Here is a 16609-nt window from a genome sequence, read left to right as displayed (position 1 = left end):
TGAATGTTGTGAAATTGCTGTAAAATGTAGTTAAATAGTGAAACTACTTTTATAGAGAAGTACAGGGTGTCCCACGAAACATGGCAGTTGGTGAAAAGTTTTATGTCTTCTTCTATAATTTGTTCATTTGTTTGTTACCAAAGAGTGTTTAATATTCGGTTAATATCAGTATAACACTCTTATTTTGAAAATTTAGTTTTAGATAAATAATTGTTATCAAACTAATAAGTTGCTTATTTAAATCCAATCTTCTAATTGCATAGATTTAATTTAACAGTAACTGTTTTCAAACTCAATATATTTCTTAATTATTTGATGATTTGAATATGAATATCCATTATCCATAATCTGAACAATAATTGATTTGAAACGGAAAAGTAAATATCTTCTGAACAATTAGTTATAAATATATTTATAAATATATTTATAATATATTTTCAACATAGTTTCTTTGACTTCCATCTAGAAATTGTTGGGACCGTCGACATTATTTTACCTTATATTTAATATTTAAATAGTGATATGCCATATTCTTCCATTTACAATAGTACCATAAACCCTTTTTGATCTAAAACGACGGAGATTTTCTCGCTTTTCTCTCTAAAATTATTAATTTTCAATTTGGGTGCCGCTTTACAAAAAAATGCTACTTTATACAATTAAAAACAGGGAAAAAATTTACAGATCTTTTCAAAATTGAAAGCAGATATCTTTCTCATTTCAATAGAGATAAAGATTTAAAACGTACAATTTTTAATGAGACATGAAACTTTTTTAATGCGAGGTCATTAAAATTACGCCAACAGTCCTTTTAATATCTTGATTTTCTGACCTGTGCTTGCTGTTGTTGATCACTCTCTTCATATTTATCCTGGGCTACTCCTTCCTTCCTTCTGTACGGGGGAAAGTCGTCTTCCTCCTAAAACAGAAAATGGAATTGCAATTTGAACAAGAACAAAGAACAAGAAGAATGAGAACAAGAACAAAAAGAACAAAAACAATGAGAACAAGTGCAATAAGAACAAGAATAATGAGAACGCAAGCAATAAGAACAAGCACAATGAGAACAAGAAGAATGAGAACAAGAACAATGAGAACAAGATCAATAAGAACAAGAACAATGAAAACAAGAACAATGAGAACAAGAACAATAAGAACAAGAACAATGAGAACAAGAACAATAAGAACAAGAACAATGAGAACAAGAACAATAAGAACAAGAACAATGAGCAAAAGAACAATAAGAACAAGAAAAATGAGAACAAGAACAATGAGAACAAGACCAATGAGAACAAGAACAATGAGAACAAGAACAATAAGAACAAGAACAATGAGAACAAGGACAATGAGAACAAGAACAATAAGAACAAGAACAATAAGAACAAGAACAATGAGAACAAGAACAATGAGAACAAGTACAATGAGAACAAGAACAATAAGAACAAGAACAATAAGAACAAGAACAATGAGAACAAGAACAATAAGAACAAGAACAATGAGAACAAGAAAAATAAGAACAAGAACAATGAGAACAAGAATAATGAGAACAAGAAGAATGAGAACAAGAACAATGAGAACAAGAACAATGAGAACAAGAACAATGAGAATGCAGTTATTAAAGCATGGTGTAATATTTAATATATGACCAGATTATAAAAATGCACGAACGAAACAAAGAAAAATTAAAAAAGTGTGTTATAAATCAACGACATTCTCCTACAAGCACTTTTTATTTCGAATTTCAATGGAATATGATCATATGTAGTCAGTCACAATTGCTGAAAAAACGGATTTTGAAAAAAAGCATAATAACTATTGCCATTTTGAACTTGTGTAAACTTTAAATTACGTCTGCTAATACAGTTCCTTTAAACCAAAAATATCATGTCTGCTGCTACAGTTCCTTTAAACCAAAAATATCACGTTTGCTGCTACAGTTCCTTTAAACCAAAAATACCACGTCTGCTGCTACAGTTCCTTTAAACCAAAAATATCACGTCTGCTGTTACAGTTCCTTTAAATCAAAAATATCACGTTTACTGCTATAGTTCCTTTAAACCAAAAATATCACGTCTGCTGCCACAGTTCCTTTAAATCAAAAATACCACGTCTGCTGCTACAGTCCCTTTAAACCAAAAATATCACTGCTGCTACAGTTCCTTTAAACCAAAAATATCACATCTGCTGCTACGCAGCTACAGTTCCTTTAAACCAAACATATCACGTCTGCTGCTACAGTCCCTTTAAACCAAAAATATTACATCTGCTGCTACAGTTCCTTTAAACCAAACATATCACGTCTGCTGCTACAGTCCCTTTAAACCAAATATATCACGTCTGCTGCTACAGTCCCTTTAAACCAAAAATATCATGTTTGCTGGAACAGTTCCTTTAAACTTAAATATCACGTCTGCTGCTACAGTTCCTTTAAACCAAAAATATCACTGCTGCTGCTACATTCCCTATAAATCAAAAATATTACATCTGCTGCTACAGTCTCTTTAAACCAAAAATATTACATCTGCTGCTACAGTTCCTTTAAACCAAAATATCACATCTGCTGCTACGCAGCTACAGTTCCTTTAAACCAAACATATCACGTCTGCTGCTACAGTCCCTTTAAACCAAAAATATCACGACTGCTGCTACGGTCCTTTAAACCAAAATTATCTCGTCTGCTGCTACAGTCCCTTTAAACCAAAAATATAACGTCTGCTGCTACAGTCCCTTTAAACCAAAAATATCACGTCTGCTGCTACAATTCCTTTAAACCAAAAGTATCACGTCTGCTGCTACAATCCCTTTAAACCAAAAATATCACGTCTGCTGCTACAGTCCCTCTAAACCAAAAATATCACGACTGCTGCTACGGTCCTTTAGACCAAAAATATCACGTCTGCTGCTAATGTCCCTTTAAACCAAAAATATCACGTCTGCTGCTAGAGTTCCTTTAAACCAAAAATATCCCATCTGCTGCTACAGTCCCTCTAAACCAAAAATATCACTTATGCTGCATCAGTCCCTTTAAACCAAAAATATTACGTCTGCTGCTACAGTTCCTTTAAACCAAAAATATCAAATCTGCTACTGCAGTTCCTTTAAACCAAAAATATCACGTCTGCTGCTACAGTTCCTTTAAACCAAAAATATCACATCTGCTGCTACAGTCCCTTTAAACCAAAAATATCACATCTGCTGCTACAGTCCCTTTAAACCAAAAATATAGCGTCTACTGCTACAGTTCCTTTAAACCAAAAATATCACGTCTACTGCTACAGTTCCTTTAAATCAAAAATATCACGTTTACTACTATAGTTCCTTTAAACCAAAAATATCACATCTGCTGCTACAGTCCCTTTAAAAAAAAATATCACGTCTACTGCTACAATTCCTTTAAACCAAAAATATCACGTCTGCTGCTACAGTTCCTTTAAACCAAATATATCACGTCTGCTGCTACAGTCCCTTTAAACCAAAAATATCATGTCTACTGCTACAGTTCCTTTAAACCAAATATATCACATCTGCTGCTACAGTTCCTTTAAACCAAAAATATCACGTCTGCTGCTACAGTTCCTTTAAACCAAAAATATCACGACTGCTGCTACAGTTCCTTTAGACCAAAAATATCACATCTTCTGCTACAGTTCCTTTAAACAAAAAATATCGCGTCTGCTGCTACAGTTCCTTTAAACCAAAAATATCACATCTGCTGCTTCAGTTCCTTTAAACCAAAAATATCACGTCTGTTGCTACAGTTCCTTTAAACCAAATATATCACATCTGCTGCTACAGTTCCTTTAAACCAAAAATATCACGACTGCTGCTACAGTTCCTTTAGACCAAAAATATCACATCTTCTGCTACAGTTCCTTTAAACAAAAAATATCGCGTCTGCTGCTACAGTTCCTTTAAACCAAAAATATCACGGGTGCTGCTACAATCCCTTTAAACAAAAAATAAAATGGAAAAGAGAGATTTGGATTAATTCGTTCAAGACAATTTCAAATTTGAAGAAAAGTTAGTACTTACTTGACAAATATAAAGTTTCCCCGAAATTAAATAATCTTTTTCTAAGAATTTCAACAAAATTAAAGATTTTAGATTTTATTTGAATTCCATTTGTCGATAAAGTTTGGAATGTTCAATCAATGAAATTCTTTTTTAATTGATCCTATAACAAAATTATTTAAAGGGATTGTAAACCTAATTTTACTAAATAGCGATGTCTAATTTACAAAGGTACCCTTGACACCTTATTCGGACGAAAATATAGAAGATAACGTAATATCTTTACTTGAAAAGTAATGATTTCTGTGAATTTCTTCATTAATTTTACAAGCAAGAAAATCTGCAATTGAAAATGATGCAGTTTAAATAAACAAAAAAATGCATATATAATTCATACTTGATCAGCAAGATTTTTAGAGTACCATTGTAAATCGGGCATTGGCATCTTTACACGTAGGGTCACTTAAAACTACGCTTACAGAACCTTTAAAAAATTTATTTTAAATTCAAATTTAATTTTAAAAGTTAATTAATCGGATTTTTTAAAATGGCCGACCCGAAAAACTATTTTAAGACAGTCTGTGAACTTTTTGTACTAACGATTTTCGACATTGATAACTTGAACCAACTGGTAACCAATTAGTTTTTCCCTTTACAGCTCTAATTTTTTAAATAATCATCTTACAAGTTTCAATGCATTTAGTAGGATATATCATTATGGACAGTTTGTTTAAAGGGACAGACCGGCTCTATGTATGGTAGTTAAACTGAGATGCAGTGTTGTGGACAAATTCTTTAGGATTCATTTAAGAATTGAAACTTTTTAAAGATCTGTAAATCCAGAGTTTGAGCGCAAAGTCGTCGTTCAAAATCGTACTTTTGGGTGGTTACGTTTTCAGAATTGCTTTTTAAAAAAATAAAAATTAATCTTTTCATCGAAAATAAGTAAACTTATTCAATTATTAGCATCTATGATTATAGATGCTAATAATTGAAGAAGTTTACTTATTATTTACAAATATTTTTTGCAGTTTATCTACCTGGCAGCAATTCATATACTTGGGAGCAGTTTATGTACCTGGGAGCAGCTTGCACTGTAGCATGTTGTGATGAATCCCCCGACCACGAAACCAAGAATGAGTAAGATAATGCTGACTATGATGATTGTGGTGGTAGACAGGGTTATTCCAGACCTATACAGAAAAAGGCTAAACGGAGAAAATACCACAAAAACAATTCATCTTTTACTCTCTGAAAACTTAGAATAATTGGAATAATATGATAAATAGTATTTTTATTTTCATCAATGAATCGGGTCGGAGTTTACAAGAAATCAAATAGAAGTTTTTTTTAATTAACAGCTTCACTTGCCTTCTATGTTTATGTGTATCCATGCTGTTTAATAGGCTTGATACAAATCACAATTGAAATCAAATGTCGTCTTCATTGTATTATAATAATCGCGTACTACTGTATTATTTAAAATCTGACTGAAATTTAGTTGTTGTTGTTATTTTCATCAGTTTTATAATCTTGACGTGTGAGTATGATTATTGCAATTGTAATTAAATGTTACCACACTGACAAAAAGCTTAATTAACATTTATATCCCTTTACAAGCTATAGTAATAGGCAATAGGCCCTTAGAATAATAATATGAAAGATTAAGAATTATTTACCCGTCATAGACTTCCATTTTCGTATTTAGATCATGATTTACCAACTCCAGGCTTTCCTTACTGTTCCTGCACCAGCAAACATCAACAAATTTATCAGGGATGGAAACTGAATAAGTTAAACCGGTTATATTGGGTTTAGTCATTTTTTAACATTTCTCGGTTCACTTTATAGTTACTAAACAGTTGTCAATTAAACGCTTCTCTATGTTTACAAGTAAATATATATTTTGAAAAAGCTGGTTAGATTTAATTAGAAATCAAAATGTAAAAGTCGTATTTATCGTATTAATATAACCGCCGACCACTGAACTATTCAGGATGTCCAAAAAACATGGGAATAAAGCGAACAATTTTAAATCTTTATGATCCGCACGCCATTTTTCCGTGAGAAGATATTGATTTGAAATAATATTTATAATTAAATAATCCTTTTTAAGGTTTATAATCACGATTAATTCATTAGTTTGTTCTAATTTGAAGATTAACAACAAATCCTTTGAAACGTGTGAAACCTCTAATTTGATGCAAAGCATTAACTATATCCTCATATGTGTTTTGAGAACTGGCGTTATTCTTAAAATGTTTATATATGCAACAATTCTTTAATTTGGGACTGACGATAAATGTTGCTCTTAATCTTTTCATTCCGATTCTTAATGGTATCTTTTAAATTTTATCAGAATTCAAAATTTAAAAAACCTGATAGATTATACTTTTGGTATTTTAAGCTTTCACTATACTAATTGATCTATAGTGCAGTGTTTTAAAAAATCGATGGTTTGAAAATGTAGGTTATTCAAGGAATAAAAAATAATTTGTGGCGAGTAATAAGTTTCTTTTGTAAAGGGCCGGACTTTAATCGTAATTTCAAGTTACCTTTCATTACATGCACAATACCTTTGTTATTGCTTCCTCAGATCAATCTTGTCAAATATATTGTCGATTTAAAAGTACTTAATGTTTTCCTGCAGTCAATATAAAATGAGAAATTCACTATCTTCAAAAATAATCTGTTCAAATTTATAAACATTGATACCATTGTGAATCGGGCATTGCCATCTTTGCAATGGAGGGTGTCTGGAAATTAAGCTTACAGTCCTGTTATATTTGATGTTGTTGTTGATAATGTTCCTGAGAAGAGATAAATCTAATTCCATTCTTTGTCTCACCATGAGCAGCTCCTCAACCTGTTCCTAAACAGTAACATATTTCAAACTGAGCTCCTCAACCTGTTCCTAAACAGTAACATATTTAAAACTGAGCTGAGAACTCTTGTATTGTGGATATCGAGATCAATACTTGAACTTCATCTTTTGTTAATCTGCAGATTAATTTAATCTTTACTCGAAACCCAGTCAGGGGTTGAAGGAAGCTTTGATCAGGGGAGGAATTTAACTAAAATGAAGATAGGGAAAGGTGTAAATACTTTTTTTAAAGATACTGAAATTAAAAGTGCCTACAGTGGATATCGAAACATATTTGAGCTAGGTAGCGCGCTCAAATCTTCCGGCTTTTCTAACTAACTCATGCCCTTAACTCAAGGCTTTAAGCTAGAGTTTTATACCTACTGCCTGAGTCCTCAGGCATACTGCCTAAATGCCTTATTTTACCTATTCCAGATTAAACCTATATTTGGACTATTTCCAGTCATTTTATTTAATTTTATTTCTTTCGAAAGTCTATATAACATAAAACAGATTACACAATTTTTGCATCGAAATTTTGAAATATTTTGCACTGGCGCCTTTAAAGGCAATTTGCACATATTCAGTTTTTCTTAAATACTTTATAAAATTTTTTCAGTTCGCTTGATCAAGGACTTCTAAAAAATTTACAGAATTCAGCACTTTTGATGGTGTTAAAAACGACGATATCTTCTTATTTAATAAATATTTTAATCGTTATTACGCTTTCAGTATTACCTTTCAAAATTGAATTAACCCATATAACCATTTAACCCTTTGGGCTTATTTTGTCTAATATATATAAGAGTTCCTCCCACCCCCATGATTTTGACCTAAGTGTTAAGATAACTGAGTGTGATACAAGTCTAAATTTTCAAGGCAAGCTAATAGCAAAAATTAGACCAATTACTTCAATGGTTTGGGTGCTAGGGAGTTTTTTAAAAGTACGTCCGCTGAAAGATGTTGACAAATATTATTTTTACAATAAAACATTCTGCGACTCAATTTTTTTTCAAAATTAAATTAAGTTATTCTTAAAATTTCTTCATTAAAGTTTCTGTTGAAAATATATTTAGTATATATATTTAAGACTGTGTATATCCTAAACCTCATAAATATCAATTTGTTCCAACTTTGCCAAAATGTATTACATGAAGGTAGTTAGGATACAAGCTCGTAGAGGAAACAACAAATAGGGGGGGGGGGGTCACCCGGGGAAGGTTTATGGTTTGGTCTGAATCAAAAAAATTTATTTTCTAAAATCCACAAAAACAGTCTATAAATCAGCAAAAACAGTTTTGTTATCGTTTGATAATAAACTAAGAATGTGTACATAAGATAAAAGTAAACTAAGAATATGTACATAAGATAAAAGAAAACTAAGAATATGTACATAAGATAAAAGCAAACTAAGAATGTGTACATAAGATAAAAAAATCTAAAGTTTGTAATATCAAACTGTCTGAATGATACGAATAGAAACATTTTACATTTTATTAGTGCAGCTCTTTATTAGTGTATTTCGTTCAGAAATTATTAGAAGCAACCAGAGGCGTATTCAGGGGGGGGGGATCAGCCCCCCCCCCTGAAAAAGTAAAGGCTTTAATTTTCTGGGGGGTTTTAGCCCCGAAAGGAGGCTGAGCCCCCCCCCCTCTGTTAAGGAGTGGCCAATTAGCAACGCCCCCTCCCCCTTCCGACTATAGCTAATGGACTGAGTAATGAGTGATCAACCCCCCCCCCCAAGCCCCCTCTAGTATATGTTTATTGTTTAATGTTTATGGATCTTATTATTTTATGTTTTATGATATTATTTAATTTTAAATTTCGCGCGGTTTTAATTATCAGAGAAGCTTTTTGCCGTAGTGATATATGTAAAGTTGTAATTTGTTATTTTTAAAGCAATAAAATGTCAAAGTTCTTTCAGATAATTCATTGTGGTCCTTAATTTCCAATTTTTTTTTTGCAATTCTTAGAAATTTTTGTTGACAGCAAATTAATTTTTATTAAATATAATGATATATTTGCAATTACAGAAATGTTGAACACTTTTTGGAAACTTGTTTTTACGAAAGAAATGAGTAAACAAAATCTAAAACACTAAAAATAAACATCTTACTTAAAAAGATTATTTCTTGTCTCACTTCATGGTTTTAAAATATATTTACATTTTGTTGAAAGGTTTGTTAAAGCGAAAATTATTTTGAAAGAAGTTGGAAGGTTTAAGTGAAATGATCAAAAAAATTAATTTATTTTTGTTTTAGTTGATCAAGACAAGCTGGATTTAGTTACTTGTTCAAAAAAAGTCAAAGCTCAAAAATTTCTAAAATTTTGTCCGAAATTATGATGAGAATGTTAGAAACATCAAAAATTTATAGTTATTCTTAACAACTGTATACGAAAGTTCTAAATGTTTACGGTCAGGCGGTTTAATATAATAAATACAATTACACTTAGACGAGGTTTACAGTTGAAAGTTGGAACACTTAGAGTTTTATAAACTTTGAAGGGGGCTTCAGACGATATTTTAAATGCTTCTTTCTTTAAAGATATAGAATAGAGAGTCCGATCCAATTAGCAACGAAGTCCTTTAAACCTTTATCTGGTTAAAAATGAGGAAAATATCGCCATGATTTTCTTAAAAAGTGTCAATTTTTTAAAATTTCTTTCATTGTCGCTGCAGCGTAAATTCGCAAGATAGAGCAATTACAATTGAAATCAATCGAGTTTCAGCCGGAAATCTCACTTTTATTGTGAATAGGATTTACTATTCTATGAAAGGCCAAGGTCACCTGAAAATACGTGTCTAGTCCTTTCAAAGTAAAATTTACCTTAAGGATCCGGTTTTCTAGTTTTGCTTTCTTGATATCCTTACAGTGGAAGGGACGAGATAGGGCAGACATGGTATACAGCTTACCAGTATACTCTCTTTATACAACAGGATACTTAGATACACATTTAGATAGATAGATAGATAGATAGATAGATAGATAGATAGATAGATAGATAGATAGATAGATATCCAATAAAATTTTAGCAAATTTTGATTTAAATCTTACTTGAAAAGAAAATATTTAAAGGGAGTGTTCGCGAAAAATGAAAGGGGGTATAGGCTTAATGCGATAAAAAAGCGCTTTTGATCGCTACTAATCTTACTTCTATCTGTTGCGTCTATAAGGAGAAAATTGTTAAAAACGACTAATACCGAAGAACAGAGCGCCCATACAAATTCAGAAAGATGCAACATACGACTTAGACCGTAAAAAAATCAATTTAATTTCAAACAAATCATTCAGATATTACAACCTATAGTCATCGATTATCATTCGCCACATTTGCATATAGTTGATTTTTCATAATATGTTTTAATTGTTATGATCTGAGAGTTATTTATAAAAACATTTATTCCTGTTTCGAGGATTTTTGATAATGAAGACGACATTTTAATATTTTCCAGGAATGTTTGAAAACAAGTTGTAAGCTAAATATTATTTTAGAAAATAAAATCAAAACACACTATGAAAAATCAACTATATACAAATGTGGCGAAAGATAATCGATGACTATAGGTTGTAATATCTAAATGATTTGTTTGAAATTAAATAGATTTTTTTACGGTCTAAGTCGTATGTTGATTCTTTCTGAATTTGTCTGGACACTGCGTTCTTCGTTATTAGTCGTTTTTAACAATTTTCTCCTTATAGACGCAACAGATAGAAGAAAGATTAGTAGCGATCAAAAGCGCTTTTTTATCGCATTAAGCCTATACCCCTTTCATTTTTCGTGAACACTTCCTTTAAAGAACTGAATGGAATCTCATAAAATTTGTTTAAAATTAGCATGCAATAACTTATACAGAGATCTATAGACATATCGATTTTAAAATAAAAATTATCAACCCAAAATACATTTTTTTTAATTGAAATTCCTGGTTCGGAGATTTAATGGAATTGATGTTGCTTAAAGAGACTGTGTAATTTCAAACAATCTTCTTTGAAGAAATTTAAAACTGTATATTCGTAATATCAAAGTTGCAGCACCCGTACTTTGAATGTATATCTAGTTAAAAAAAACTAGTTGATAAGCTGTTTTATAATTAAAATTATCATTATTTCTTTTCCAGAAGTTATAGAAAATAAATATTTTCATATAAAAATAGTTTTTACATATTAAATCTAAATTTTAGCATTTCTGATTCGGGAAATATGGATTCATAAATAATATTCACTGCATTAAAGGTAACCTGTGATTACAAGTCCCTTAAATTTAACCCTTCAATATAATGTTCAAGATTTTATTTTGAATGTCAAATACAATTCATGTCTGAATTAAACAGATTTCATGATAAAATTTCTAAAGTTTAAATCTGTTCAATATTCTGTAGATTTCATGTAAAACAGTTCCAATTTTAGTTATCATTTTTATTAGTATAACTATTTATATTATATTATATATTTATTTATTTTGGTTCGCAGTGTTAAACAGCTTTTGGACAGAAATTTTCTCTATATCTCGAAGGTTCAAGCCTTTTTAGATTTGATTTTGTCCCGAAATTTTGCGAGGGACAAAATATAATCTAAAAAGGCGAGAACCTTCGAGATATAGAGAAAATTTCTGTCCAAAAATGTTATAGCACGTAGTGCCAAAATAATAGTGTTATAGGTAATTTTATGAAACGTTTCTGTACTTGTCTTATTTCAATGGCTGTTTCTAGATCAAATAAGCTTTGAAACAAAGCAGAAGTCAAAATATAAAGTTGATTTCAAATTAATTTTTATTTCAATTAAAAAAAATACTTTTTAAATATCCTAATTTTTTTTTGAGAAAATCCGGGAACCAATCAAAACTTTATAGCAGACGTTTAATAATGTACATATAATTTAACTTTATAGCACGATGATTACTTTATTCATTATTAAATTCAAGATGAAGTGAGTAATAATGATAAAGTACACAATAGTTTCATAAAAGATTTTTTTAAATTGTAAAATATAATTTAAAGTTTAACGTCTTTAATTCCGCAGTTTCATAATCTTCAAGTGGCGAACACTTAGTAAAGACTACAGAGCTAATTTTAATTTAGGTTTTAAATAATCGGGAACAATTTAATATGAAAACACTCCCGGCCTAGTCTAGTAAGGCTAGATATAAAAAGAAAATTTAGAAAGGAATTAACATATTTCAAGCTTAGATTATTATATCAAAGTTTAACGGTATTGGGATGAAAAGATATAGGGATAAGGAAAGAAGGGTTTGTGGCAAAGACTTAAGTTCTTAGATGTTTAGAGAAGTTATGATTTGAAGAATTTGGCAAATAGCAAATGACTTTAAAAAGTTGGAGAATTAAAATAAAAGTTTTAAAAAGTTTTTAAAAAAGTAAATTTTTTTTATAATAATAGAAAGACAAATTTTAGTTTAAAGATCAGAAAATCAGAGATTAGATAAAAATTTAGATATTAGAAATTAAAAAAAACAGCGTTTACAATAATATAGAAAGTTAGAGATTTAGAGAATAAAAGAGCTAGATTATTTAAGAATAACAGATCAAGAAAATTAGAAAATTAGTAAGTTAGAGAATACAAGAATTAGATTATTTGAAAATAAGAGATCAAGAAAAATAGAAAATTCGTAAGTTAGAGAATAAAAGAATTAGATTATTTAAGAATAAGAGATCAAGAAAATTAGGAAATTTGTGAGTTAGAGAATAAAAGAATTAGATTATTTAAGAATAAGAGAGCTAGAAAATTAGAAAATTAGAGATTTAGAGAATACAAAATTTAGATTATTTAAGAATAAGATATCAAGAAAATTAGGAAATTAGTAAGTTAAAGAATAAAAGAATTAGATTATTTTAAAATAAGAGATCTAGAAAACTGGGAAATTAGTCAGTCAGAAATAAGATAATTAAAAATTATATTATTAGTTTAGATAAATATGGCTAGAGAAATAGATAATCAAAAAAATTAATAATTTTAAATAAGTAAAAAGTAAAAAGTGATTATTAAGAAAATTAAATAACGAGGGATTAAAATAAATAACTAATTTTTAAAAATTTTTAAATAAGTGTCTTGGTTCCTGAATTTCTGACGTGGATAAGTCTCGTTGGTAACATCAAAATATGTATCAATAAACACTGTCTGTAGTGGTCTGCTAGTAATATCTTGTTATCATTAAAGTTTAGAGTAAAGCAATGGGTTAAATATCCCATGTTGGGTCAAATTTATCTATACACAAACTGAATTACCCTTCGTTGCCCGTGCAATTTAAAAAATCAAATTTTGAAACAAAAATAGAATTTTGATAAAAAAAATGTATGATCTAACAAAATGTGTTCGAATTTTTTAGTCCAATTTCATGCTAAGAGCTCTATTACATAGATGTTTGTACATCATAATTTCAGCATTCTGAATGCACATTAACATTGTCTATTCATTTGTCTTAATTTGTGCTTCCTAAATGTACATTCTAAATGTGCGTTCTGTTCTGAATGTGCATCTTAGCTAAATGTGAGCTGTGTATTTAATGTGCTTGGTGATCTCAACTAGCGCGTCCTAACATTGAATAGTGTCCATCCTTATTTATGCGTCTTTAATGTAATTGTCAACCTGATCTAACAATTTGATCCTGTTATTATAGCAAGCTGTCAACCTTCGATCTTATTTTGAGAAAAGAATTGAGTATTTGCCACCAACTCTTATTAAAATCTCTATATTTTTGCAACCCAATGAAGTAGACCTTACGATATTTCAAACCACAGTGAATTTTTTTGGATGAATTAATCTTAGTTTGAATTATTAAAGGTTTACACAATCAGGCTGCATAGATATAGGGATAAGACAACTAGAAATGATCAAACAGTGATTAATCGAGGGTCCGATTGTGCGTCCTAAATGTGCGTTCTCTTAAACAAAATAGAAATCCCAACCAAGGAATGATAAATCTTGTGACGATCATCAATTTTGAGAAAATTATCCCAATAAAGAAACAAAGGAATTTATACAAATGTATTTATTAAAAAGTTCTTTGAACAGATTCTTTTAACTCTATGTTCTCTAAGTTTGGTTTATTCTTGTAATAATTAACAGATATTTTCCTAGGGCTGATATTTCCAAGTAGGCCATTGTTTACGTGCTCTATTCAGGGACAAATATTAATAAGTATAATTCTTTGAAAATAAATTCTAATTAAAAGAGATTGTTAACGTAAATTCTAAAAGAATTTTAATTATCAAAACTTTTTTTTATGAATCATATGATTGTAGCGCACAATTTGTCTATTTAGATATTTTGGCCAATTCCTTGCTCGTCTTTAATCAAAATATTCGGCAAAAGTAAAAGGGACCGTAAGCGTAAATTCAATTGACCCTGCATGCAAAGATGACAATGCCTGATTTACAACGATACCCTTGAAAGCTTTGTATGATCAACTATGAATAAGATATCCATATATTTTTTAAACGGTTTATTTCATTTGCAGTTTATCTTTTATATGAAGCCATGGAGAAACTCACAGTAAAACATTTTTCGAGTCAGAAAAACGTCGGTATCTTCCGATCAGATTAGGGTACTGTTGGAAATCGGACATTGCCATCTTTGCATGTCGAAAGTGTCACTTCAACATACGCTCACATTCCTTTTCAGACACTTTTCCCATCGGCGTCGTTTTTGCTGTGAATCGTCAATAAGTGTATTAATGAAGAGGTTACAACATATCTTTTGAATTCAGATATGATTTAACATAAGAAGGGGGACCGGAGGTAGGGGGGGGGGGATAGAAGTAAGGCTAAGGGGGGTAAGGAAAATAAATAAGGGAAAGAGGCAGAGTAAAAATTGAAAGCGTGTAAATAGGAGGCATAGATACAGGAGGCTGCACCAAATTTTAAGACTGGGTTGAAGTTAAAGTGTCATAACTTACAACGCCTTGATCTTTGATTTATACCACATATCTACTCACTTTTGTGTAGTTTTAGAACTGTGCATTTTAGAATTATAAAAAATTTGTTCATAGCTTCAGCTTTAAAGAAGTAATTGGCAAAATTCTCATAGATGTTTGCGTGGGAGCTTGCAACCTTTAGATCAATGCACTTTTGGGAGAGAGGGCAATTCAAAGGGAAATAAGAAAGAGGAAGGGAGAACAAAATTAGTTAATAATAGGAGGGAAGGGGGTGGGGGGTTGACAGGGTTGAACAGGAAATTGCGGTCTAGTAAAAAATGAAATCAAAAAAGAGAGAGAGTATAAGCATAACCTAGAAATAGTTAATAGATCAAAAAGGCGAATAATAAGAAAAAAAATTTTGTTAAAAATATATTTTTCCATTCCTGAAAAGCTGGTTTCGTCCAGGTGTTTGCTTTTTCGTCGACGAATTGATAGATCGTCGAACGCGTAATGTGTTGCTTCAATGACAGTGTTGTCCCAGAACTCATCTCCAAAAATATTTTGAAGGTTTCGAAGCATCAATCGAAGTGATTTCGTCACTCTATTATCTGTCTCCTATAAAAATAAATAACAAAGGTTATTTTTATTTAAAGGGAGTGTTCGCGAAAAATGCGATAAAAAGCGCTTTTGATCTCTAATAATCTTACTTCTATCTGTTGCGTCTATTTAAGGAGAAAATTGTTAAAGACGTCTCATACCAAATAACTTAGCGTCCATACAAATTCAGAAAATTGCACAAATGACTTAGACCGTAAAAAAATCAATTTAATTTTAAACAAATCATTCAGATAACCTATAGTCATCGATTATCTTTCGCCACATTAGTAAATAGTCTTTCAATTTCAACACTTTTGATGCTTTGACCGTGTAGTAAAGCATCCAAAGTGTAATTTGAAAGCATCATAATCAACATTTGAAAGCATTATTTCCGCAGCTTGGGTTATGTTAGGTTACACAAAGCATCACAAATTACATGTGAAAGCATCATAATTGTCCTAATTGATAAAAAATAGTTTATATTTTATAATGCGCCCAGGAAGCTCAATGGTATACCTGATTAATTTATATTCACAACATGTCAAGTATTATTTAAGACTTGACGAACAAATAAGATTGTCAAAACTACATGTTTTCTTCAATATCTACAAAACGTTTAAGTATTGACGAATGACATTGCAGCTTGTGTTCTTTCAAATAACAATTTTCACGTTGTTTGGAAATGTATAATGTTAAAAATTATTAATAGTTTAAACCAACAACTTTTGCTTTAAAAGGAGGAAATAAAAGTCAAGAAATATCACTAAAGGAAATGAGTTTTTGTCACAAACTCTATTTTTCCAATTCCAATATCTTTGCAACCTTTTCATATTTCAAACTATACATTCTTTTATATCAAACAGTCAAGTTTGAAATATCAAAGGCAGGTTTACACTATCAGGTTGCAATGATAAAAGGGATTAGAGCATTTTAGATTCTGGCAAAAACATTTGTTTTAGGCTGGCGAGCAAGGACCAGTATTAATGTTTAATAGAAGCTTTCCAAGATTAAATAAAAAAAAGTATAAAAACAGAAAATAAAGACCACTTTAAATCGCATTTTTTATTGTAAGATAAGCACGTTACTCTAAAATTATTACTATTATTTTGAATTTTGTCGGACGCAAAAACTATATGACACTTGTGATGTAAGAATACAGCTGTACTGAGAGTGTACAAATTCCACGTTTCCATCTAATTGTACTAGAATCTATTTGGTACCACAGAGTAGTACCAAGCTGGACAAGCTGCAGGAGAGGGGGGGGGG

General features: G+C 30.5%; 1 protein-coding gene across 6 annotated transcripts in view; it reads right to left on the bottom strand.

The window, feature by feature from the left end:
- The window catches only part of LOC111706115 (uncharacterized), a 34412-nt gene that overhangs the window by 6054 nt on the left and 11749 nt on the right, over window positions 1-16609 (bottom strand). For all 6 annotated transcript variants that reach the window (XR_002766163.1, XR_002766160.1, XR_002766161.1 and 3 more), the window contains exons 7-14: window positions 15190-15361; window positions 13965-14004; window positions 12947-13018; window positions 9703-9799; window positions 6818-6883; window positions 5691-5752; window positions 5090-5204; window positions 833-919 (exon numbers count right to left, since the gene is read on the bottom strand). Coding sequence is in view for 1 of the 6 variants with exons in the window: in XM_023478890.1 (XP_023334658.1) it covers window positions 833-919; window positions 5090-5204; window positions 5691-5752; window positions 6818-6883; window positions 9703-9799; window positions 12947-13018; window positions 13965-14004; window positions 15190-15361 (711 nt within the window). In the remaining 5 variants the exon portion in view is untranslated. The remainder of the gene's footprint in view (window positions 1-832; window positions 920-5089; window positions 5205-5690; window positions 5753-6817; window positions 6884-9702; window positions 9800-12946; window positions 13019-13964; window positions 14005-15189; window positions 15362-16609) is intronic.

The sequence above is a fragment of the Eurytemora carolleeae genome, unplaced genomic scaffold, assembly GCF_000591075.1.
Source record: "Eurytemora carolleeae unplaced genomic scaffold, Eaff_2.0 scaffold707, whole genome shotgun sequence".
NCBI classification, from domain to species: Eukaryota; Metazoa; Arthropoda; class Copepoda; order Calanoida; family Temoridae; genus Eurytemora; species Eurytemora carolleeae.
Note: the sequence above shows the minus strand (reverse complement) of the source record. Positions and strands in the feature narration are given on the sequence as shown.